Source organism: Podarcis liolepis (assembly GCF_965112155.1).
Source record: "Podarcis liolepis genome assembly, chromosome: 1".
Classification (NCBI taxonomy): domain Eukaryota; kingdom Metazoa; phylum Chordata; class Lepidosauria; order Squamata; family Lacertidae; genus Podarcis; species Podarcis liolepis.
The window spans coordinates 103578313-103603895 of NC_139554.1; the positions used below are offsets into that span (position 1 = coordinate 103578313).

The 25583-nt window shown below is 44.7% G+C and overlaps 1 protein-coding gene across 9 annotated transcripts in view; it reads left to right on the forward strand.

Moving 5' to 3' along the window:
• Positions 1–1189: 1189 nt before the first annotated feature.
• FMNL2 (formin like 2) overlaps positions 1190–25583 on the forward strand; it is a 195302-nt gene continuing 170908 nt past the window's right edge. For 5 of the 9 annotated variants that reach the window (XM_083493669.1, XM_083493673.1, XM_083493668.1 and 2 more), the window contains exon 1: positions 1282–2009. In XM_083493669.1, coding sequence (XP_083349795.1) covers positions 1893–2009 — 117 coding nt within the window. In that variant the 5' untranslated portion in view covers positions 1282–1892. Of the gene's footprint in view, positions 2010–25583 lie in introns of all 9 variants that reach the window. The other 4 variants (XM_083493674.1, XM_083493675.1, XM_083493672.1 and 1 more) reach the window with 1 other exon arrangement.

Here is a 25583-nt window from a genome sequence, read left to right on the forward strand (position 1 = left end):
AGTTTATTACAGCATAAGCCATAATAAAATTTAATAACAATAAGCATATATTAGGGTTGCCATAATATAAACACATTTCCAGGTCATGTCCTCTTTCTCATGGGTAGAGTTGTCATAGCAATCCATAGAAGTCGGCAAATGTATCCTCATCTTTAAAATATGGCAACCCTATTCAGACTAGCCAACATGGTATAGTGGTTAAGAGCAGTGGACTCGTAATCTGGTGAACCGGGTTTGCTTCCCCGCTCCTCCACATGCAGCTGCTGGGTGACCTTGGGCCAGTCACACTTCTTTGAAGTCTCTCAGCCCCACTCATCTCACAGCGTGTTTGTTGTGGGGGAGGAAGGGAAAGGAGAATGTTAGCTGCTTTGAGACTCCTTAAGGGGCGTGAAAGGCGGGATATCAAGTCCAAACTCTTCTTCTTCTTCTATGTATCTATCCATGTGGCTGGGTTTTTATTGTTTTGGAAGACGGACTTGCGTGATACTGCAAATGTATAAACACATGTGGTTTAAAATATAGGGCTGCAGAATTATAGAATTGTAGAGTTGGAAGGAACAACAGGAGTCATCTAGTCCAACCCCCTGTAATGCAGGAATATTTTTTTTTACCCAACATGGATCTCGAACCCACAACCCTGAGATTAAGAATCTCATGTTCTAGTGAGGAGCCATCCCAATCAACTCACTTTTACTCCGAGCAGACCCATTGAAATCAGTAGCCGTGGCTGAGACACATTCATTTCAACGAATGTAAAATTTACTTAATGTCTGAAAGGCAGGGAAATTATGATATGGTTTGAATCAGGGGTAGGCAACCCTGGGGGCCGGATGCAGCCCAATTGCCTTCTAAATCTGGCCTGTAGTCATCTGGGGATCAGTGTGTTTTTATGTGAGTAGAATGTGTCCTTTTCTTTAAAATACATCTCTGGGTTATTTGTGGGGCATAGGAATTCATGGTCTGAGGGACGGTGGACCGGCCCACGGCTGAGAAAGGTTGCAGACCCCTGGGTTAAATTCACACTTCACAAAAATCCTTTTGACGGGGCGCACGCTCTGTGTGAATGGCAGATCCTTCCCCACCGTCACACTACGCATCCTTTGTTCAGTGAATGCAAAACAAATGTCTCCACCCTCTCCGTGAGGATTTCTTTTTTCATCCATTGAAGTTTTTTTTTTCATCCATTGAAGTTCTCTTCACCGGCCCCGCGAGCCGGGCATGTCCGCGCATGAGGAACAACCTGCGAGGACTACGCTTCCCAGCTTTCCCCGGGGCCGGGGGCGGGGATCGGCTCCGTAGGAGGCGGCTGCAGAAAGGGGGCTTTGTGCTGGGCTGCGCGCTCGTCTGTCTGTCTGGCTCGTTCGTCGTCGTCGGCTGCTGCTGCTGTTCTGCCGTCCTGCGCTTTGTGGGCGCTGCGCTCGCTGCCGCGGTCGAGAGGCGCCGGCGGGGCTCCCGGAGCAGCGGACCTCTCCGCCGGAGGAGCCATGCTGCTTCCCTCAGGCGGGACCGCTCGGAGTGGAAACTGTGCAACATGCAGCAGCTGAGAGCCCGGCTGGCGGCTCGCACCTCTCGGAGAAAAGGATTGCGCCGGGGAGGCGGAGAAGGCAGCAGGAGAGCATGAGGAGAGAAGACTAGGGAGAGAGAGAGACAGACAGATCCCGGCGGCTCGCCTTGCTGTAGCTTTGATTTATTTTATTTTTACCTCAGTTTTGTTGGGGGCGGCGGCAGCTTGGGTTGGGGAGGGGGTCCGCTCGCCGCTTTCCTTGGGGGTGGGCGGGGAAGGAATAACGGAGCGGCGGCGTCGTGGGAGCCGAGAGCCGGCGGCAGCAGCCTCGCCTGGCGTGGCCTGCCTGTGAGAGAGCGGCGGACGGAGCTCCCCCGGCCCCGTCGCCATGGGCAATGCGGGGAGCATGGACTCTCAGCAGACGGACTTCAGGGCGCACAGTGTGCCGCTCAAGCTGCCCATGCCCGAGCCCGCGGAACTGGAGGAGAGGTTCGCCGTCGTGCTGGTGAGTGTGGACGGAGCCCCTTCTTCTTCTCTGACCCCCTAATGGAGACAGAAAGAGATGAGGTGGTGGTGGTGGTGGTGGTAGTAGTAGTAGAGGAGGGGGCTTTTCTCGACCCACCCCTTCCTCGTCCTCCCTCCTCGTTAAAAGGGGACAAAAAAAAGGTGTGGAAATCCTCTATCCCGTGTGGAGATGGCTCAACTGCGCTTCTCTTCTCCACACGCACGCACACCCCCCTCGAGGGGGGAAATGGGTCGCTCGGAGTTGGGCGGTGGGCGCCCAAGTGCCTGTGGAGCAGCTGATCCATTGTTTGGAAAGGGGGAGCGGGGCAAGGGGCGGCAGGCGGAGCGGCTCTGCGGGCGAGTGAGGGAGAGAGTGAGGGGGCGTGAAGCGGAGGAGGGAGGAGAAAGAAAGAAGTGAATGGGCTTCGCTCCCTCGCTCGCCCGCCCGGCCTTCCCCGTTCCTCAAAGCGGCGAGCGATCGTTTTCCGCCTCTTCCTCCTTGCTCCTTCCCCGGTGAAGGGGAAGATGCGACCCCCGGTCTGCTTTTGCAAACTCTGTGATCCCGGAGAGAGTGAAAGTTATTGCGGTGCGGCAGGCGGCCATTCGCAGTTGCGAAGGTCCCCATCTCGTTTGCAAGGGGAGGTTGGGGAGAGGGAGCGAACAAGTCGGGAAACCTGGAGAGGGGGAAAGGCCGTCCTTTCCCGGTAAAAGTTGGGGAAACCCGCACGTTTTGTTGCTGTGGGCTGCTTGTTTGGCTGTGAAATCGGAGAAAAGATGTCGTTTCCCGCAGCTGGGGGACTTTTGCAGCCGGATCTGATAAAATGCACTTTCGGTGGGAAGTGAAGTCCCATTGATTTCGGCTAATTTGATTCGCGAGGAAACGGGCGTCAAGGTCGCAACTTTTACTTGAGCCAATGGGTCGCTTTGGGGCGCTGGGAGCGATTAAGTCTTGGCCCGTCCTTTGCCTTTTATTTCTCTTAATGGTTTAATAGAAGCCGCTTCACGGCAGCTGAGTTTCCACGGCAAGTTGCAAACCTTTTCCGTGAGATGAAGAGGGTGCGCCCCCTCCTCTCTTTTGCTTCAGACTGGCTTTGGGACTTTTAATTCCACTTTATACACTGTAAAGGAGCTGGAGGGTGGTCTTTTTCTCAGAATTATGAATTGATGGTCCAGGTAAACGTGTAGAATTCTGACCTTTACATTATTATTATTTCAAACCTGTGTTTGGCATAATGGTTTCTAAGCAGCATTTCCCTTCCCTCAAGTGCTGAAGCAGAACTTGGTATTTCATACAGAAGCAAGGCAATCAGCTTTTCAGTTGCTGGTTTCTGTCTGTGGATTTGACTTTGCAAAACAAAAATTCTGCAGGCTATGACCATGAATATTTAGCAATCCAGCTATCACTCAAAAGCGATTGTGCATACAGTGATTTAAAGGAGGAAGTGCTCATAGTCTTGAAGTAACCCTGAAAGTTCTCTTAAATTGCTTTGGGAGTAAGTTTGCACATTTTAAAGAAGTAAGGATTTCTCCTTTCAAGCGCTGTGGAAGTTTGCAGAGGGTTCGGGAAGCACGTGCTTTGCTATCATCATCATCATCATTCTTGTTTCTTTACCTTTGGCATAATTTATGCTGGAACTCAGCCACTGTAGCAGTGACTTGGGTGTGTGAAATCTGAGTTCACATCCAGCCAGAAGCAATGATGTGGCTCAAAGGAAGCAGACAGGAGTACATTTTCTTTTTTGTCTGTACTTGTACCACTCTTACTTTTGCAATTGCATCCTGCTAGATGGAGCCTTAAGTAATAAAACACTTTTTTTTAAAAAGGTGGCAATTAAACATGCAAGAGAAGTAATTATTTTTTTCAGGGGAAGCAGTGGTGAGATCATTTCAGTTATGTCAGGTGCTTTGACCTGCTTGAAAAGTAATCTTCCCCCTCCAAACACACACTTTCCTACTACCTCTATCTGTTCTTGTACTAGAACAGGGGTTGGCAAGGCTTACCGGCCATGGAGATTGTCCGTGGGCTGGACCAGCGCAGTGTGATGCTGGAAATTGCACCTGTGCATGTCCGTGGCGCCGGAAATCACTTATGTGCATGCCCAGACCCGGAAAACCATGCCTGTGCAGAAGTGATTTTCGGCATCTGGGCATGTGCAGAATCAATTTCCGGTATCTGAGTGGGCACAGATGTGATTTCTTGTGCCGCTTGGCGAGTCCCCGTGCCACACAGTGCTGTGCCGGTTTAGCAAAGTGTGTGTGGGACTTGTGGAGTGGGCAGCTCGGTTTGGGGGTGGCTCGTGGGCCGGTAAAACGGTCTTTGTGGGCCGGATCCGGCCCATGGGCCGCATGTTGCCGACCCTGTACCAGAAGATCATATAAGCCTTGATGCAGAGGTGGCTTCACTTATTAATTCCTGAGTGCTGAAGAAAGTCATTGTGATATGTGATCTAGAATGCTTTCCCACTTACACATCTCTCCAGCAGTGTAGTTTTTGCCTGCCTCATCAATGTCCTCGTGCTTGATTGTAATGCCTTTGTAAAACTGGATTCATCCCGATACCATTCTTCCTTCTAATATAGTGAACTTGGGTGACTGAGCACTTGTTCATCATTAGGAAGTGAAACAGGGCCACCCAAAAACAAAACTGATCTATTTCATACTCCCTAGGTATAACTAAAATATTATAAATTTTAAAAATGCTAATTTAATAATAATGATGATGATGATGATCACAACTGGCTGACATCGAAACTGTGAGCTTTCAGGAGGTATGCAATGCCGCTGAGAGTTGAAGACATCTGACGGCAGCCCTGTTTAGGGAAGTTTTTAATGTGTGACATTTTAATGTATTTTTAATCTTTGTTGGAAGCTGACCAGAGTGGCTGGGGAAACCCAGCCAGATGGGCGGGGTACAAATAAATTATTATTATTATTATTAAGCCTAGACTGAAAGGGTCTTAAGGAAAGACCTGGGCAAATTTACAATGTCAATTGTGGGCCACATTCACACCATTTAAAGTACTATGATACCACTTTAAACAGCCATGCCCCCCCCCCCGAATCTGGGAACTGTAGTTTAAGGGTGCTGAGAGTTGTTAGGTCACCCATGTTTCCCCCGGAGAGTTACAGTTCCTAGAATGGTTTCATGATCCTCTTTCCAGGGAACTCTGTGAGATGTAGCTCTGTGAGATGAATAGTCGTCTTTGGACAACTTCTAAACAACATTTTGCAGGATTCTTTGGGAGAAGCAGTGGCTGTTTAAAGTGGTGTGCAGCTTCTTTAAAGGCAGATGGGGCCAAACAGACAATCTAGTCTAGTATCCTCTTCTCACAGTGGCCATCTAGACGCCTGTGGGAAGCCCACAGGCAGGAATTGAGTGCAAGAGTACTTTCCACACTTGTGTTCTCCGGCAACTAGTGTTCAGAGGCACACTGCCTCCACCTATGCAAGGAAAGGGAAAAGGACACATTTCTTCCTTTCCTGCTTGTAGAACTGCATCCTCCCTCTTGCTATATAGTTACAAAATGCCCAGCCCTCCAGCACTATGTAACACAGCAGAAGGAGGACTGGAGGAGGCTGTGGGGAGAAGTATCCTGTATCCATTTTCAACTTTTGGAAATACTGAGGACTTTAAAAAAAAAAAAGCAGTTTGACTTTGGATATCTGGGGCTGATTTAAGTGCAAGGGGAGCTGACCCCTACACTGGAATTGCACCTGTTTTGGTTGAATGTAGGTAGAGATGTTTCCAAAGAGAAAACTCCAGGGAGTTAGTGGTAGGGCTCCAGTTGCTTTGAACAATACGAGATGAAGCTACCTATGGATGAATAAATTCCACAATACTGTTCACACATCATGGTGCAAACACACACATAGAGGTTGGCAAGAATGCAGTATTTATGGTGAGTGCAGAAATTCATCACAATATAAAATCAGTAGTGAATGCGGTGCTGAAACAAGACAACTGTCTTTTCTGTGATGAAATTCATGGGGGAGGGCAGTGGATTCTCCAATTAAAGCTGATACCTGTTTTGATTATTTCTGATTAGACTCACTCAGATCATCACACGAATAAGCCTGTTTGTGGAAGCACTGATACACCACAACAGTTCATCAGCTTCCTTCCCCCAGATTCATTTCTCTAACCCGCACCTCTCACAACCGCCTTGCTGATAACCGATAATCCTTCTTCATTCTACCTGGAGCATCTCCAGCAAGGTGATGTTACAGAATCTGTGCAAGTGATGATCGGCAGTAGGAACTGATCTGTGCACACACATTCCATAGCATTGCTGTCCTGTGTAAGAGACCTCCATGTTTGTGTCTTGGGACACATTGGTTTCACATGGTGCATATATCTAGAGCTAGGTCTTGTTGTTGAATAGAAGCATTGTGTAATCAGTCTGTGTGATTGGCCACTGTGCGAACAGGATCCTGGCCTTTGGTTTGATCCAGCACAAGGACTCTAGCCCACCTCTTGATCTGAGGGCTTCTGCTTGTCCTGTGCAACTCCTGCTCCATGTGGACATCTACAAACCAATACAGACAAACCAGTACAACATTTACATGTGTTGCATCCCAAGAAAATAGATTCACAGGGACTGGGGTGGTGGGGATAGGACAGAAGTTCAATGTGAAAGTCAAATTCCACTGTTGCCAGCTTGTTGGTTGGCCTGTTAACATGAATTAAGAAGTGCATTCCCTTGCTAAAATGGTTGGGTTGATCTGGATTTTCCCAGCAGAACTCTCCTTAGACAATGTCAGCTTTGTGGGTGAGCTTTAGAATGTTGAATAACCATGAAGCCATCCAGCAGCTTAATTCATTTGTGTTATGATTGAAATGTCAAAGCTCTGGTTGTGTTGGCAAGAAAGGCTGGAGGACCTAAAGTGAAAGCCAATGATAGTACTACCCCAGATTCACCAATCCCACTTGCGTTGATCTTTCGCTTTCCATATTTGTATCTCGGAGTGAGCATTAATGCACCCTTTTCCAAGAGATGTTGTCTGCATATTCCCCTGTTAATGACGCTTGCAGAATGCCTCTTTGTTTCAGGCTCATTTAAGATGTGTTTGAAGCCAGAAAGTAGCAGCAGCACAATCCTGCTTTCTTCTTTTTATCGTTACAGAATTTCTAAGCAGCTAGTGGAAGATGCCAACTGCTCCAAAATCTTTATTTCATTTGACAAATGGGTGCAAATTGGTAGCTGAGGTCTATCCCAGTTCTGTTCTGTTCTTTTTGTTTTGTTCTTTTAAATTATTGAGTTATTTTTAATTGTCAAATTCCAAATGTTTAATTTGGCCAGCTTTTGTACACTAGTTTTACTTTGATGAGCTCTTTTGATCTGGTTATTTTATCCTCTTAGCCATATTAAGACTTCTTTTTAATATGTTTTGATATTGGGCGTCTGCGTATTGTCATCCTCAAGAGTGGCTATTAAACCAAGGAGTGCATGTGGGACTTCATTTCAGCCAGATTTCATGAGGGAAATCTCCGGAACTTGTCTTCACCCCTAGCTCATGGAAAGTCATATCAAGAAGAGAATCTGTAGAGTTCTATTTCATCACCACCAAATGTCCTCAGCTAGCTCCAGGCATCTAGAACGAGAGCTTCTATTTCAGAGAGTGTGCCTTCCAGGCATGTGTGAGCCTCGAAACCTGACATATCATTTTAGAAATTAATCGCTGAATACAGCAGACCTGTTCATTCATTTGGACAAATGCATGTAGACGTGTGGTGGGGAGGGGCACAAATGTGAGCCCCCCTTCCCAGTGTCACTTTTGTGTCAGGTCCTCTTATAATCCTTGCATGTTGAGTGAGATGGTCTGAAGGTAGAGAATGGGGGTTAACCAGAATTCTTAAGCCGAATGGGGAGGCATCTAGGCGCGTTCTCCCCAACTGGGTGCAGGAAAGGAGGCTGTACATGCTGGTCTGTTAGGGCAAATGGGGCACTGCTCTATTAACCTTGGTCTCCCCTGAATCAGCCCCTCTCTGCCCATCTTCTAGACTAACAACGAATCCAGGGGGTGGCACTGCATGCCAGCGTCCCCTTCCTAAGACTCAGTGTTGCCCTTATAGAACTCTGCAGGGAGGAGAAGTATGGGGGCGAAACTAGTATTAGGTGGCTTTGCCTGTCATTGACTTTGGCTTCACCTCCTGTTGGTCTCCCTGCCATCCTCCCTACCAGTCCCAATGGGCAGCAGCCACCTCTGCATGCTGGGTTGTTGGGGGCAGGGTTCTGTCTTCCGTTCCTCTCTGCTCACCACTTTAATCTCACATGTGTTCATCCCAAATGAAGTTTTAGGTTTTGAGATCCTGGATGCCTGAATAGGGCTGATACACCTAAGGAATGTGCAATGAGATATGTTTAGTCTGCATCTGGGTTGAGCAAAGTCTTGGCCAGACTTTATCTCATTGAAATCGGCGAGGTCTGTACACTTAACAGTGTGGTTTGTCCTCGTAGATTACAACATCTCCTGTGCGTCAGAAATAAATATACGAAAAGTGGTGGCTCTGCATCAGGCATGTGTTACATGCAACCCATAAAGTTAAGTAATGCCCACCAACCGTACAGGTTGGAGGGTCACAATTTTGCCTTCCTTTCTGAGACATTAGGCACAATCAGCGATACATTGAAGAACGCTGTTAAGCATGTGAGCCACATTGATTTCAGTATAAAATGTTTTAACTAAGGACCGTTTAGACTTCCAGTTTTCTAGACTTGAGTGTTAAAACTATGAAGCAGGCATGGTTATGGTGTGTGTGTGTGGAAACACCCAGTTCATGCATGCTGTCAAAGGTCTGGATGCATGCCCTTCCATGCATAATACTGCAAATTGCACATGGGCAATTCTCAATCATATGTGCAGCCAGAATCCCCAAGCATCATAGGACATTCTGTGGTTTTGTGTACTGTGTATCCTCCATCCCCTGTTTACATTTACAAGCTGAGAGTTGGGAAAGGAATGTCTGAATTAGCCCTCACTTTCTCTAGTGTGTGCACACAAAGAAAGTTATGTCTCAGTCCCCAAACGATAAAGCTTGTAGCCATCTTGTACTGAGTCAGACCATTTGTTTATTTTGCTCTGAACTGTCCCCACTGACTTGTAGCAGCTCTGTAGGCTTTTTCAAGCAGGGGTCTCTCCCAGCCATACTTGGAGATGTCAGGGATTGAACATGGGACTTTTTGAGTGCGAAGCATCATCTCCTTCCAATGAGACACGAGCCCTTCCCCAAAGGAGGAAAGAGTGAAGCTGCAGTGCTTCAAGCAGGATGGTCTTCTTTCTTTGATAGCATTTCATGTTTATGGAGGACACATGGTCAGAAGCAGAGCTGCCATGGCGGAGGCTGCAGAAGGGATTGCTTCCTGATGAGCTGCTGCTGACATGATTTGATCATTGGCTCATGTTTTTGTGGTCATTCTAACACGAAACATCCCTTTACCCTTTAGCTGTGTGCAAATGATTTACTCTGTGTGTGGTTTAAGAGGATGTAGAACAGCACGTTTTTATTGTTATTTTGTAGTTTATGATGTGTGCGTCCACCACTTACCAACCCCCCCCCCACCAACTAGGATGGTAAAACTCATGTTGTGCTTAGCTTCAGAAAGGAGCAGCAGGAAACAAGTTAGCTGATGGTTAAAAAGGAAAGTGGGATCCACAGCCTCCCCATATTGGCCTATGGGTATTTTTTTACCCATTTCATCTTCTGCTCTCTTTCCATCTGGGCAACATGTTCAGGGGAGCCACAAGGCAGCCCCCTGTTTGCTTGTAGGCTGCTCCATTGCCTCCTTTCCAACAGTTTACACCATCATGGCGGTTGTTGATATGGTGTGTTAGGAAGAGGGACTGCTTTACTCCAGGGAGTTGGGTGCAAAACCTGCACCTTCACACACAAATGCTTTAGTTCTCAGTAGGATTCAGGCTAGGGAAGAAGTGATAACCCAGGAAACTTGATCTGTGGCCTAAGCCCAATTTGGGACGGTGTGTGTGTGCGCCTAAGACAGCAGTTCTCAACCTGTGAGTCCCAGATGATGTTGGACTACAACTCCCATCATCCCTGAGCTCTGACCTTGCTAGCTAGGGGTGATGGGAGTTGTAGTTCAACAACATCTGGGGACCCACAGGTTGAGAAAGGCTGGCCTAAGACTAAATCTTCCTTCCATCTCCCACAGTGTGCTGTCCCAGGTGCTGATGTTGAACTACCACTTGCTATTGCCAACCTACCAGAATTGCAAGCCATCAACTGCATCTGCTGGTGTTCCATAGCCTTGCTACAGTAGCTTCAGGAAACAGGACAGCAACAGACCATAGAACAACAGACCATAGAATTGTAGAGTTGAAAGGGGGGGGGGTCCACAAGGGTCATTTTGTCCAACCCCCTGCCATGCAGTAATCTTTCTCCCAATGTGGGGCTTAAACCCATAACCCTTAAAACCTCATGCTCTACCAACTGAGCTATCCATTAAGACCATATGTGCCACCTGGTTTGTTTCCTGACCTGTTCCTGGACTGTCCTTCCTCTAGAGCAGGATAGGGGTGGGGGGAAGCTGTTGGACTTACATTCCCACCTGTCCCAGGCAGTATCGCCAATAGTCAGGGGTGATGGGAGTTGTATCCCAGTGACACCCAGAATGTTACAGGTCCCCCACCCCAATTTACAAGAACAGTGTTGTTGGACTTGCCTCCTTTCTGCCCTACAAACCCCAGCTTGGCTCAGCTCCTCTGCTTCTTGGTTATCTGCAAGCCTTGCTAGCTTATGGGACCTGGCTCTGCCTGCAATGGTCTTCTGAATCCACAAGTCATATCAGTTCCATCCATTGAGGTGAGCCCCTCATGCTAAGGAGATCCAAAGCAAACAACACACGCACAGCCTTTTGGCTTCCAACAGTATTTTCTAATTTATTTTAGGAAAATGAAACAGTCCTAATTTCTCTAGGCAGTGCTCTAAACTGCACACCTTGCATCAATAAGCTTCTTACCCTAATTCTCACGGACATTTTTAGGGATAACCAGTGTGGTGTTTTCCCCTGCCCCCATTGTTGGGACTCCAGTTTCCATCATCCCTGACTCATAGGCCATGCTTGCTAAGAGCCATAGTTCAACAACCTGCATAGCTCATTTGGTTAGAGTGTGGTGCTGATAATGCCAAGGCTGCAGGTTCAAACCCCGTGTGAGGCAGCTGCATATTCTTGCATTGCAGGGCTAGATGATCCTCAGGAGACATCCTTCCAACTCTTACAATTCTATGATTCTATCATCAAACATCCAGAAGGTACCACATGGTCTATTTCTGATTTTTACAGCACCTGAAATAAAAACTGCAGAACTTTGTGTTTGCTTGTGGACCACAGCTGTAAAATGACTTGGTAATATATGCATGAAGCACCGAAATAATGTTCAAATACATAGGATGATGTGTGTGTGTGTATGAATATTTTGGTAGCATATTTCCATACCAGATAATTGGCTTAATTTATTGGGACTTTACTGATGAAGGTATGAACCCATTCTGTCAAGCTGCATGTGTCATTTGCTTCTGCCTTCAGTAAGCTCGCAATAGCCTAGAAGAAAGTAATACGCTAAATTTTTTTATAAAAAGACCCCGATGCAAAGGATGACTTTATGATGCCAATGCTAGGAAAGATTAATCCGTACGTCACAAAATCATTTCTTTTGGAATATATGTGTTTTGGCAGAACCCTGGAATAAAACTACAGCCTTCTGATTTTGAGGACCAGTTATTTCATTCAGATACTGCAGCTCAGGCTGAACCACAAGGGCCTAAGTGTGGGAAAGACATATTTCATTAATAGGTAGAATTATAACTGGGGTATATATGTGTTCCTGGTGGTCGGAAGGGAAAGAATGAAACAGACCTTTCGTTCTCCTGTGATTCCAATCAAATTGGAAGCCCTCCTGTTCTTTATTTAGTTACTTTTAATTGAGGTATTATTCTACACCTTCCATTTTGATGTAAAATTTGACTTTACATTGTAGGACTTTAGAAGCTAAAGCAATTTCCTCCCAAATACTGTGTCCTGTTGGGGAAAGGCTTGCAGGTAGTTCTCGCACATCAGGTGATATTCAGAGCAGACTCGCTGAAATATATCTGCTCCAACTGTAAGTAACCATCCATGTCACCCACTGAAATAAAAAACACGCTGGAATTATTTTTTAATTTGTATTTGTTGATACACACTTATTTAACTTGGAACCATTGAAAGCTATTTGTGCATCCTTCCCCCCAATCATGTGAAATCCTGAATTAGTACTCTGAAATAAATATTATATTTCAAGAACAGCAAAACGTACAAGCTGGTTTTTTAAAAATAAACTTATGCCATTCTGCATCAACGCTGTTAATATTTAACACTACTTAAATTGTTTTACTATACTTTGAAGGCTCTACATCCTTTGAGAAGCCATGTGGTTAATTCATAACCTTTTAAACTTTATGACTTTGCATGCTTTATAATTTATTGTAGTCCTTTAAAACTGTAAGCTACCTTGGGCAGCTTGGCAGAAAGGTGGTAGATAAAGGTAATAAAGAAATAAATGCACGTTTAATTTTTTAAAAATGAAGTACCGGTATGTGTTTGAATCCATTCTGTTTGTTACGTTTTAGGTCAAGAAGTTGAGAAAAATATTGTGGGTTGTGTTTAGCTCTAGTCTAGTGAATCTTCAAAGACGGTAGTTTCTGTATCCTTCGTCCTCCTTTAGAATGAGGATATAAATTGATAAATAAATACATAAATAATTAAACAAACAAACAAACAAACAAACACAGCCACCCAGATTTTCCATCCATGAGGACTAGAAACAAATATGATTTTAAAATAAATGGCATAATTCTCAGGTTTCTCCATGGAATCCCTGCTGAGGGCCAACCTACACATTATCCTAACTGCATAGCATGCAGATGTCCTTCCTGACTTCCTTTCAGGCATGTCCAAAGTCCGTTTTGGGGGCCTAATCCAGCCCCTGTGGCAGTTTATTTCCTGGGGTAAAATCCTTAAAAAAGGTCAACTTTGGTTGGCCCTTTGGTCGGTCCCCATGGCCCTTCACTTAGAATCATAGAGTTGGAATAGACCACAAGGGCCATCGAGTCCAACCCCCTGCCAAGCAGGAAACGCCATCAGAGCACTCCTGACATATGGTTGTCAAGCCTCTGCTTAAAGACCTCCAAAGACCTTCTGGCCCTCTTTGAAAAAAAATTTGGGCAGCACTGGAACTTCTAAAGGGTGCCCAGGGAGGTGGGGGAATCCGATTTCTTTCTTTCTTTTTGGAGGGGTTCACAACACACAGGATGGGGAAGTTTATATTTTCCCTTCTCAGCTGTAACCTCTCTGAAAAAGGCCATTCCTGCTCTGGCTACAGTTGTGGTGTGTGGGTGCCTTCTTTCGTAGCGTTTTGTGGGTGAGGGTGAATTTTCTTTTTTTTATTTTGGAAGAGCTGATATCCATCGGACGTTAAAGGAAATTTGGAGGCGAAGCTGCATGCTTCATAGTAAAATCAGGCTTGGCCTCAACCATCTTTGTTTTTGTTTTTTCCTTCAGAATTTTCTCACTCCTCCAGTTCTGCTAGTGGCTACAATCTGTTACCATTCAATAACAAAAACTGCTGGGGCGGATTGAGTTTCCTTATTACCATAGTCACAAATGTTCATCGCTGTTTCTCCCCCTCCCTCACCTTTTTAAAAAAGTGGTTTACATATGCAGTTTGCTAACCCATCCAAATGTTTTAATGATCACTGTTTGCAGGTAGGATTTTTTTTGGGGGGGGGGTGAGACTGTATTGCAGAGGGAGCTATATGCAAGTTTAGCAGCTGATCTGTGCTTGTTATTGCGACAGTTAGGTAGAGGTTAATAGGTCCATAGCAGAGCATGCATGGTGGCCCCAGGTTCCAGTCCATAGCAGCTAAGTGATGTTGGGGGACAGAGATGCATTGCAACCAGACCATATTGACTGCAGTGGGATGGAGGCTGCCTTTGTCCCAAAGACCTGCAAATAAGGCTGTCCGCTCTCATTTCTACATTGAGAAGAGGTCCATTGGTGCTTGCTTCAAATCAAGGCACGATTGCTTCAAAACAGAAGATGCACCATTTCATGTGATTAAATTGAATTGCATTTGATTTTTCATTACCGTCAGGATAATACATATGTTTCCAGTTTTTCTCCTCCTTGTTCTAGCGATGACATTTTTTGACCTACCTTTGCAGCTAATATAAGGTAGGATGGAGTTCTCTGTAGTAGATGAGTCTTTCCTCTCTCTCCACCCCCCATTCCTTGTTGTTGTTTTTGCCCAAGCATGCTGAAGGAGGTATTCCTAATCCCTGAACTATTTGCACTTTCTCCCTTGACACTGGCTTTCTGCTTCCCTCAGCCAGCACTGCACAGTGCAAACTTTACACCAGTGGAGGTGCTTTCAAGTGGTAAAGGGGGAGGCACAGTCAAGAAAATTGCTTCCAATTTGTAGGAGAATCTCCACTTAGGCTGCAACCCCAGCACAAATTGATGTTAAAAGTTAATAATGCTGTTTGGGTTGGATTTATGGTCATTTACACAATGAAGCCGGTCAATAAGTGCCCACAGGCTCTCTTTTGAATGTGAATTGCCTAGTGCTGGGGATAATTGTTTGTTACTGACAACACATTTGTAACTAAATCTTGGGTACTTTGAGATGTGATGGTGGTAGGAACTAACCTGTGTCCTGAGTATAAAATGGCATTGGGGAGTGTGTGAAGTGAAATCTTCTCCCCCCATTTATTTTTATCAATAAAAATGGGTACATATCCTTTCTTGTTCTTTCTCTTTGCATGTGCCTCCCCTACCACTGAGAAGCCTTGGCAGTTCATCCAAATTAACTCTCTCGTGTGCATAGTTAATAAAATTATTGGAACTGAGCAGCTGTGCCCACACCACTTTGATTATCCTTTCACAGTAGCCTTTCACAACCTGTTGTCCACCTTATGTTGTTGAACCCCAATGCCCATAATCCCTGACCATTGGCCGTGCTCCCTAGTTGGTTGAGTTGGGAGTTGGAGTCCAGCAACATCTGGAGAACAGCAGCTTCAGGAGGGCTCTTTTAAAGCATTTTAGTAAGGGTAGGCCCAGTGAAACTGAAGGAGCAGAAGTATTGGACACACATGTAGGCATTCGGCTCAAGATCAAAGAAGGGTGTCAAACGCACAAGAAGAAAACCTTGATCTCCTGAGTCTCCTTTGTCAAGCAGAACATTCTTGAATAGAAATATGGAATGTTCTGTGGTCTAGCATCATACCATTTAGTAGAGATAATGCTAAGCTAGGTGGACCCACTGGTCTGATAACGGCATAAGACAGTTATCTCTTCCTAGCTTGCCGGTTGTTTGCACGCTCTGTTTCAGACAAGGGGTCTAAGTGGGCTGCAAGGTGTGTGATCACATTGTTGCTCCACCTGTCCAGGTCTGAGCACAATTCTGAAGGAGGTAGATGCCTAGAAACTAATTATCAGAAGTGGTGTCTGTATCTCTTGCACCTTTGGAGCTGTTGTTAGTGAGGCTCTGCCAATAAAGAATTAAACTTCCCATCACTTGTCCTCATTGGGGCTGGATGTGCTTGGGACAGTATGTTTTGTGGTTCAGAACATACACATGGCTTTCCACCTTGCGCATGTTAAAGGTTGAACTGAATTTTTTGTAAAAATATACTCATTAGCCACATGTCCCTTAACATCTTTTTCTAAATAGATCCTGTACAACGGTTGCTGATTATACAGTTGGACATTTTAAAGTAAAAACAAAGCAAAGCTAAAGTTAAATAATTAAGGCTGTACAAAATGAAAACTAAAAATAGTGATTCTTATTTGCACAGTAGGCTGTGCATTACTTATATAGCAGACTGCATTAACCTAACGGTCAGGATAGCTAAAATTACTTTTTTTTGGGGGGGGGGGAATCTCAGCAATAACTAGAGTGGGCTGTTTTACTGCAGTCTGCTGTTGTGCAGTTTCCCCCCTCATGTCAGTGGTGCTTCTGTAGATTTTGTTTGGGAAGGGAGCAATGCAGCAGCTGTATGTTTTGAATGAATTACATTATAAATGGAGCAGGGTTTCCCAAACTCAGGTCGCCAGCTGTTTTTTTTGGACTACAACTCCCATCATCCCTAGCTAGCAGGATCAGTGGTGAGGGATGATGGGAATTGTAGTCCCAAACGAGCTGGATGACCATGTTTGGGAAACCCTGAAATAGAAATAGGTTCCTATTTTTTTTGCCTTGTGAATGTTTTGTGAATGAAGTGTTGTAAAGTCATTAGGATTCAGCAATGAAATCATAGAAATGTAGAATTGGGAAGGGACTACTAAGGCCATCTAGTCCAATCCTCTGCAATACAGGGATGTCTTGGGCTAACATGGGGCTCAGTGCCATGACCTTGACATTAAGTGTATCATGCTCTACCAACTGAGCCAGCCATCTAACATGGCCCTTACTGGGCGGTAAGCCACGGTTTGTCTTCGCCAAATCCAGGCTTGTAATTTGTCTCACTCCAAACAAACCATGAGTTTAAAACCAAGATTTGTTCTTTGCTTACGACTCATGGTTTGTTTGGGTGAAGCAAGCCATGGGCCTGGATTCTCCTTAGGTTCCAGTAGTTCAGCAGCAGATAGTGGGGAGTTCACAGTAAGCCACAGTTTGGCTAAGTGTGCCATGCAAATGAGGTCAGAATAGAAGTTCTGGGTAGCAGAAACAGTTAAGAGAGTAGGATTAGGAGGCAGAGACTGGAAATCAGACAGTGGCTTACCAGAGTCTTTTGCTCCTGATGGACATAATCTTCTTTCTGTATATATTTTGATAACTGTAACAATTCACTGTGTTTGAGGGAAGTGCATAAGTTATCCCAAGGATATGACATTTTCTTATCTAATCAAGTAACTGCGACATAGTGATAATTATGTCATTGATATGGGAAATCTATTTTAGCTGTATGTTTTGGTTGCAGCCTCCTTTAAATCTTTACATGCAATTCAAAAATGACTAATTCTGCAATGCAAAGATACCTCAGGGCTGCTTAAGATCTGAACAGTTCAGCAGGTGGATGTTCTTCCTGAAGCAGACCTTTGAATAGAATCAGAAACGTTCCCCATTTCTAATACAGAGTTGTTGGCTAATAATATTAAATGCAAAAAAGGTCATGGACACATTGGAATGTGCTTTTTTCATTAGCTAATCATAGTGATGCTTCTTTTGGTGTTTGCCTAAGAAGAACTAAGGGATTCACCTTTCAAGCCCAATCAGCTGAAACCTCACAAAAGGACTTCCCACTCCCAAACAGTGGGTCCTTACCCTATCTCCTTCCTCCTCGCCCCCTGAAATTGGCTGGGGGCAGTGTTAGAAACTCAGGTATATAAGCTAGTTACCAAATGGCACCTTAAATCTAGGTTACAATCACCACAATTGGCACCCAGAAATCCCCATGTAGTTGCAACTGGACCCACACCAGTAGCAAAATGCTCCTGGCGCCTGACTAATTTCTAACACTGGCTTGGGGGCGTGCAAGGAGACGGGGGATCATTCTGTCTGGCAAGCTGAGAGAACATTAATCTTAGTGGGACATTGAATTCTAGCCTAAGGGTTTTATAGAGATAAGGGCCACAATCCAGGTTAGTTTGGAGTGTGGATATACAGAAATAAAGTGAGGTGTTTAATAATATCTTTATAAAGGAAAATCCACAGTCTATGCCACATTGTAAGCAGTTTCCAGCAACTGCAGTCTATCACATCAAAGAAAGAGAAAGTAAGCAGCAGGTGTCATCTTTATCTATTTGGGCTGTGAAAATAGTCCCTCCCCAACAGCCGTGTGCCCACATACATATGGGGGTGGGGACTAGCAAGTTGTGAATTAGCCCTGTGACAGATGACACAGCTTAGAGAAGGCCATTGCATGTGTTAAAAGGAGCATGCATAAGGGAGAAGAGTAAGAGAACCAGAATCTTTCTCTCTCTCCTTGAACGTTGCTTTGAGTCATGATAGGGCAATCTGACTCTCCACTGCACCAATGCGGATTGTGTCGGCTAAGAATTGGGTGTCTGCAGTTTAAGGATTCTGCCTGCTGGAAAGCTAAGCAGACCATAATATGCAGTGGAAATGTTCCCTCCAGATCTGTAGATAACACTTTCTCCCTCATGCTTCTACTCCTGCCCTACTTGATGAACAAGTGAGCATCACCCACTGAAAATAAGTGGGCATTTATTCTGCTCAACTTGATTAGTAATCCGTAAGCGACTGTTTTGAAGTAATCTTTGGGTCTCCGGGCATTTGTGTTGTTTTTCTGTTTAAGAAAGCTGCACAGCACAGATGTTAGCAGCAAAACGAGTTATTAGCTGTGAGATGTTGTTGATGTTTCAGGCCATTTGGGAATTGCTGTGACATAGACTCCTTCTTCTTCTTCTTCTTTTTCTTGCAACGGCACTTTAATTTTTTTGTTTTGTATATTACATGGCAATTTATTTATCTTCCTCATTGTTTCTGTAGGATGGTCATTGCTATCTGAAATTATAAGTACCCAGGACAGAATTTATAAAGAACAGGTATTGAGAGAGGAAGGTAGGAAGGTCTGAATTTAGGCTAATTGCCTCCTGGGCCCTGAAGAGGAAAAAAGGACCACCTTATTCTCACCTTGTGGTAGGAGGGAAAGCAGCTGTTTCCATGGCACTCAGTTTAGCAGGGCAAATGGCTTCTGACTGGCAATGTTCCACCTCATTTGGAATAGGAAATGCCTCTGTGGGGGATGTAGAGACAGTAGAGTGAATGTAATGGGCCTTCTTCTCCAGAGATTAGGAGGGGAGGGGAGGAAAACAAAGATGTCTGACAGTATCAAAGCTGGAACAAGACTCAGGATGGCATATCCCCATCAGTCCTGAGAGCTTGCTGTGGGGCAAGAAGGTATTGACTTCTGTGGGTTGAAAGCAAAGCTGAATCTTGGAGTCACAAGGATTGAGCCCAAAGGTGTGGGAAGTGAAAAATCCATAGAAAATTTTGCTCTTATACCCAACCTGGAGTCGGTTAGGTCACATTTGAAAATGCCTGAGATTGTTTGCAAATTTCTGAATCCTACTAGAGGTTCTTATAAATGAGTGGATTTGAGGAGCTGGAGTAAATGACTTTTTATATCTCTTCTGGGGTGTTTTCTGTTCTTCATCGAAAATTATCTCAGAACAAATAAAAAAGAAAAAGAAAAGGAAGGTGAGTGAGATGAATTCTGCAAATTTAGCAAATGCAATAAATTTGCAGGAAGCATTTCTCCGTACATGTTTTGTATAAATCTCCCATCTATTTGTGGCAAGGAACTGTGCTCCTGGTTCTCTCTCTCTCTCTCTCTCTCTCTCTCTCTCTCCCCCCATCCCCACCCCCAATCAACCACTGAATGTCCTATTTATCAAGCGACTCCTCTGGCCTTCTGAGCACTTTCAGGCATATTTTTCACAAACACCTGGACCCGAAACTTACTTTGAAATCAACCACTATGAAAGATGATTTTTTGGGAGGGGAGTACAGTGGTGCCCCGCAAGACGAATGCCTCGCAAGACGGAAAACTCGCTAGACGAAAGAGTTTTCCGTTTTGGAGGTGCTTCGCAAAACGAATCTCCTATGGGCTTGCTTCGCAAGACGAAAATGTCTTGCGAGTTCCTGCGGGTTTTTTCCCTTCCCCCCCTTTTTCTAAGCCGCTAAGCCGCTTATCAGCTGATCCGATAAGCCACTAAGCCGCTAAAAGCCGCTAATAGCGCTAATCCGCTAATCCGTCAATGGGCTTGCTTCGCAAGACGAAAAAACCGCTAGACGAAGAGAATCACAGAACGGATTCTCTTCATCTTGCGAGGCACCACTGTATGTGGATTTCCGCACCTTTGAATACATTATGAGCTTTTTCTGCTGCTGTTCAGTATTGCAGTGCATGTGCAGTTCTGCCTAAGGGCTTATGCAGGCAACCAGCTCACCTCTCCCATTGCCAGTGTCGTGGTGCTAAACCAGAAGTGGAGAACATGGTACCCCAGGAAAGAGGAACCAACAAAGAACATGAAGGGGTGGTTTTTTTGGACAACACTCTTCTGAACTGTGCAATGTATGCTGACCAAGCTTGTTTTTGATATGCAATGAGGAGTGGCTGGAATGATGTGACATCTTCAAGCACTATAGGCCATTCACACTTGTATATATATGTATGAAAAACTTTTAACAAATACCAGATGATTATAATTCAGGTTTCCTGTCTCCTTAGTTCACAATTGTTGCCTTAGCTAACTGCTGGGTGTGTTAGCTGCATAGAATCCAGAAAAAAGTCACATACAGGCCAGCATCTGGGTGGGCCTTGTCCACTCAAGTGTGGACTCTGGCCATAAATGAAGTTCAAACTGCTTTTGTTTTGTGTGTGTTTTAAGTCAGGGACTATGTGCAGCAGTTCACATGGTCCGATACCAGCAGGATGGAGAATGCCTTTCCCTGTGTCCAATGTGGTTCTTGACAAGGGCGCTGTCAGTGGGGTCCCCTCATGTTCTCCCTGCACCCAAACGCCAAGCTTTTGCTAGCGTTGCATATTTGGGTGAGTGTGCCGAACAGCACATCCCGGATGGCTTTCTCTCTCTTTCCTTCATGTTAAGACAAGCAATGTAGATTTTCATAGATTAATGATACGGAAGTTAATCATCCCGCAAGTTCTGCTGCAGCGTGGAGCGCGGTAACAAATCCACAATCATAACATGGGGGGGAGGTAATTAAGGACTGACAAGATCCATACATCTAATTTTGAATGCTAATATAAAGGTGACCTTTAGCGGAGGCAGTTTGAAATATTCATGTTTTGCAAATGGGATTGAAAGAGAACCTGCAGTTATACACCATGTGCCCATTTCCCCCCCTTTGTGAAGGAGGCCTGCCTTTACAAATGTTTATTAGAAACCTCACTTACAATGGAAGATTGGTGTTTTCAGCGTTATCAGAAAGAAGAGGCGGAGGAGCTAGAGAAGAAAGGGAATCATGAGTCGTTAGGAGGCCAACCCCCTTGCGTTCCATGCATCCATTTCTCTTTTCTCCTTGAAATCTATGCTGTTCCATTCTTGGAATGGAATGGCTGTACTTTTAGTGGTGGTTGAGAAATAATCAAATTAAGCTCCCTCTGTGCCACTTTGCTGTTCATCTAGGGGCTTGTTCACACACACACACACACACACACACACACAGCTTTTAAAATGGGAATGTGCTAAGTATAATTCTGTGTTGTTCAAATGGGGATGAGGGTGAAAAAAGAAAGATCCAGCACCTGCATTAAAGAATATTCCTGGCCAATGTGTATTAAAAACCCGTCTCAAAAGCAATTGCGAAACATTCCTTTGTTACCATTTACCCTCACTCTTTCTAAATGGGTTGTTGCCTGCTTTTGCTATCTGTTGTGTGGGTGGGTGGCTGTTCCACATGAAGGCTGGTGTCTCTCCAGAGACTTTTGTTTTAAAGGTTTGATGGGCTGGAAAAGATCAGCTGTTTACTGTTTTGGAAACGAGATGGGGGAAAAAACATGTAAGGAGTAAGGTCCTTCCTTTAGAGGCAACATGCTGATTAAGTCCTTGAACTTGAGTACATTTATTTTGCTAACCGCTTAGCTCAGCTCAGAGCATCTGACCTTGTTGCTTTATGCTATCGCTTTCACATAGCCATCTGCCATTTCAGACAGAGTGACCTAAGAAAATGGCTTTTGTGTGTTTTGTTTGTTGCTGTTGTTTTGTTTTTAGTAGACCTCACCAGTGCTGGGCTCTTGTGTTGCAAGGGATATTTTCTCTCTCTTTCACACTCTCTTAACATTTGCAAGTAATTCACAGTTTCCTTTTATCTTCTCCCTTGTTCCTTTGGTTGATCTTTTGGCAGATGGTTTGTCTGAGGGCATGTGAGGTGTACAATAATCTTACTTTGGAGAAACAAGCGAAAAGAAAGGCGGAATTTTTTCCAGATGGCTTTCTGGTGCTAGAGTGTATTTGTTGCTTAAGATATTGTGCTTCCTTGGATATGCAGGTGCAGCTGACAAATCCCTCTTTCATGTGTTACAAAACTGGCCCAGGTTAGCTCTGTCTCCTAAATAACAGCAACACTTTGGCTTGACTCTGCAGCATCTGAAGACCTGCTCTTCACATAAACTGCTTCACATTTTTCAGAACAACATTCTGTACGCATTCATCTGGGTCCACGCTTGCATCCTGCCACCGCATTAAGGAATTAAAGAACAGCTTACACAGCAACCCTTTGAGATGGATTTTGCTGGCAGATACCTCTTGCTGACGCAGGTGGTTAAGGGACGCGCGTGGCGCTGTGGGTTAAACCACAGAGCCTAGGACTTGCCGATCAAAAGGTCGGCGGTTCGAATCCCCGTGACGGGGTGAGCTCCCATTGTTCGGTCCCAGCTCCTGCCAACCTAGCAGTTTGAAAGCACGTCAAAGTGCAAGTAGATAAATAGGTACCGCTCCGGCAGGAAGGTAAACGGCATTTCTGTGCACTGCTCTGGTTCACCAGAAGTAGCTTCATCATGCTGGCCACACGACCCGGAAGCTGTATGCTGGCTCCCTCGGCCAGTAAAGCGAGATGAGCGCCGCAACCCAGAGTCGGTCACGACTGCACCTAATGGTCAGGGGTCCCTTTACCTTTACCTCTTGCCGAAGGCTACTTATTAACTCTATAGGCTGAGTGGAGAGTTGAACTTTGATTTCTCACATTCAAGCTAAGCACTCTAGCCCCAGCCTCCCACAATCTAGTGCTCTCCAGGTGTCTTAGAGTACAACTCCCATAGGCTCTGACCATTGGTCTTGTTGGCTGGGAGTTGGTGGAAGATGTAATCCAACATCTGGAGACTACCAGCTTGGGGAAGGTGCTCCAGCCATTAAACCACATGGTGTGGCAACTGGAAGAATTGCAGCCCAAGGGCCAAGCAGCTAAGCTGAACTAGCAGGTATGGAGCAGTGCAAGATCCCGGCTGCTTTTTTCTAGTATAGCATCGCAAAGTGAGTAGGTTAGGACTGTGTTTGTCAGAATAAGTGTAGCAGTTTAACACTGAGGGGTTAATATGCCTGGACCTATTATAAAGGGGCTGTGGTTTTGAGTACAGGCAACTCAATTATATGCCTATGACTTATAAGTTTATTATTTAATTTGTTTATTATTTAATTTCACGCTTCTCTGTTTACAGACTCCTTTGCCCTACAAAATATAATTCAAACCTCACCCTTAAAAAACGACCTCCCAATTATTTTTCTTATATAATGATAGTGCCATGCCTCTTAGGAAGGATTTGACCTAGACAGATCTGTTTGAGCAGGAATACCTATATAACTTTTTTATTTTTAAAAAATGCAAACCTGAGCAGGAAGTTATCTTTGTATATAGTTACCATGTGAAATGAGTAGGTTATGGTAAATTTCAGTGTTTGTGCATGTGTGGCACCCTTCTCCCAGAAACCAAACTTAGACAAGAAAATATAAAATACTGGTAGTTACCACTGTCTCCCACCCCTCTTCATTCCCATCCAATCCTGCCTAAACCTCTCATTTTGAGATCTCTTCTGCTAGTCCTTATCCAAACATCATATGGTCACCTAGTTAACCTTTTACTAAATCCCCTTCATTCTTCTTTAGAGTCTCTTTGGACTCTCACATCCTAGTGTGATCAAGTAACGCCTTCCCACCACAACTATCTACCAACCTGAGTCATAGAGTGCATGTTTTAAATTCCCTATCATCCCCACCTAACGGATATATTTAGATACACTTTGAAGAGCAGGTGCAAGGCAGAGGAGACAACATTGGGCTAGGTAGATGAATGTTCTGATATAATCATGGCTTCATACATCCAGCATTATTGATGTTCTGTGCGTTATTTCTAGCTGGGATTGCTCATGTTCATCTGGAGCACACATGCCTCATTTCTATGCATGTTTTTGATTTCTTTTTCATTCAGGTTTGCTCCAACGCTTCAAAGCGAATACTTGCCACACTGAGAATGCTTCCACATAACTCCGGTCTTGAAAGACCTACATTTGTTCCCAGTACGTTTCTGAGCACAATTCAAAGTGTTGGTGCTGACCTTTAAAGCCCTAAACGGCCTCGACCCAGTATACCTGAAGAAGCATCTCCACCCCCATCGTTCAGCCCAGACACTGAGGTCCAGCCCCGAGGGCCTTCTGGCATTTCCCTCACTGCGAGAAGTGAAGTTACAGGGAACCAGGCAGAGGGCTTTCTCAGTTGTGGCGCCTTTCCTGTGGAATGCCCTCCTATCAGATGTCAAGGAAATAAACAACTATCTGACTTTTAGAAGACATCTGAAGGCAGCCCTGTTTAGGGAAGTTTTTAATGTCTGATGTTTTATTGTATTTTTAATATTTTGCTGGAAGCCGCCCAGAGTGGGCGGGGTATAAATAATAAATTATTATTATTATTATTTATTTATTTGGCACTAGAAGCTGCTGCAGCGCTAAAGCATTAAAGAGCACCAGGTTTAATTGGCACTCAAGATCTCAGCCAATGTCCTTCAGCTACTCCAAGGCTGACTTTTATCCTGTGTAAAAAAGTATCTTGACGTAGAGCTCCTGTGTTAATGATATCACACAGAATGAAGCCCTTAAGTGGGGAAGGAGAGAAACTTTTATCAACACGTGAGAGAGAAATGCCAGCGTATTTATTTTTAAATGGTGTTTCACAGTTTCTGGATGGTGAGAAAACAGTCCTTTAAACTTGTGAATTCTCAGCCTGCCATGATGAGAATGTAGTTGGGGATGCTTACTTCATTGTGAAAAGTTTAGAGGATAAAAATCCTTGGCCCAGTATATCTGTGGCTAAGTGAAACAGCCTCTTTAGCTTTTCCAAGCTGGAGAACTATTTTAAGTGTGAAATAGTTTATAATAGTAGAGATGATTTTTACTGGGTGTTTTTGTTTTTAAAGTGAAATCACTGTTACAGTGCATATGAATAAAGTAGAAGAGTAATTTCACACCAAAAGGCAAGTGTGCTGTTTTGCCTTACTGTATCCCTTGGTCTTCAGCTATACTGGATACCCTGGCAAAAATCTGAAAGGATAAAAGGGTTTATGGCAGGGATGGGGAATATGGTGGTCTCCAGATATTGTTGAACTATAACTCCCATCACCCCTGGCCATTGGCCTTGCTGGTTAGGGCTGATGGGAGTTGTAGTCCAGCAGTGTTTGATGGGCCACAGGTTCTTCATTTGTGGATTATGGCCTTGATAAACGCCTATTGAATTTATCCTTGGTTCTCTCCACTCCCCCTATCTTTTTTTCTGACCATGAATGATCCTAGGTAGAATCCAACATTATATGCCCCCTGGAGCTATCCCACACACCCCAACCCTACTGTTTCAGTCTTCCTGCCACATTAAAATCAGCAGAGCTGTATTCTATAATAAATATTTTAAAAATAAAATTCAGCAGAGCCCAGTGGATGCTCTTGGAGTGCATAGAACGTTTCCAGATGAAGTAGTTGGGCTGTCCGTCCCCATATGCCCTAAATTCAGGGAGCAATCACCTGTCACTAAAAAGGCTCCCAACTCCTTAGCTCAT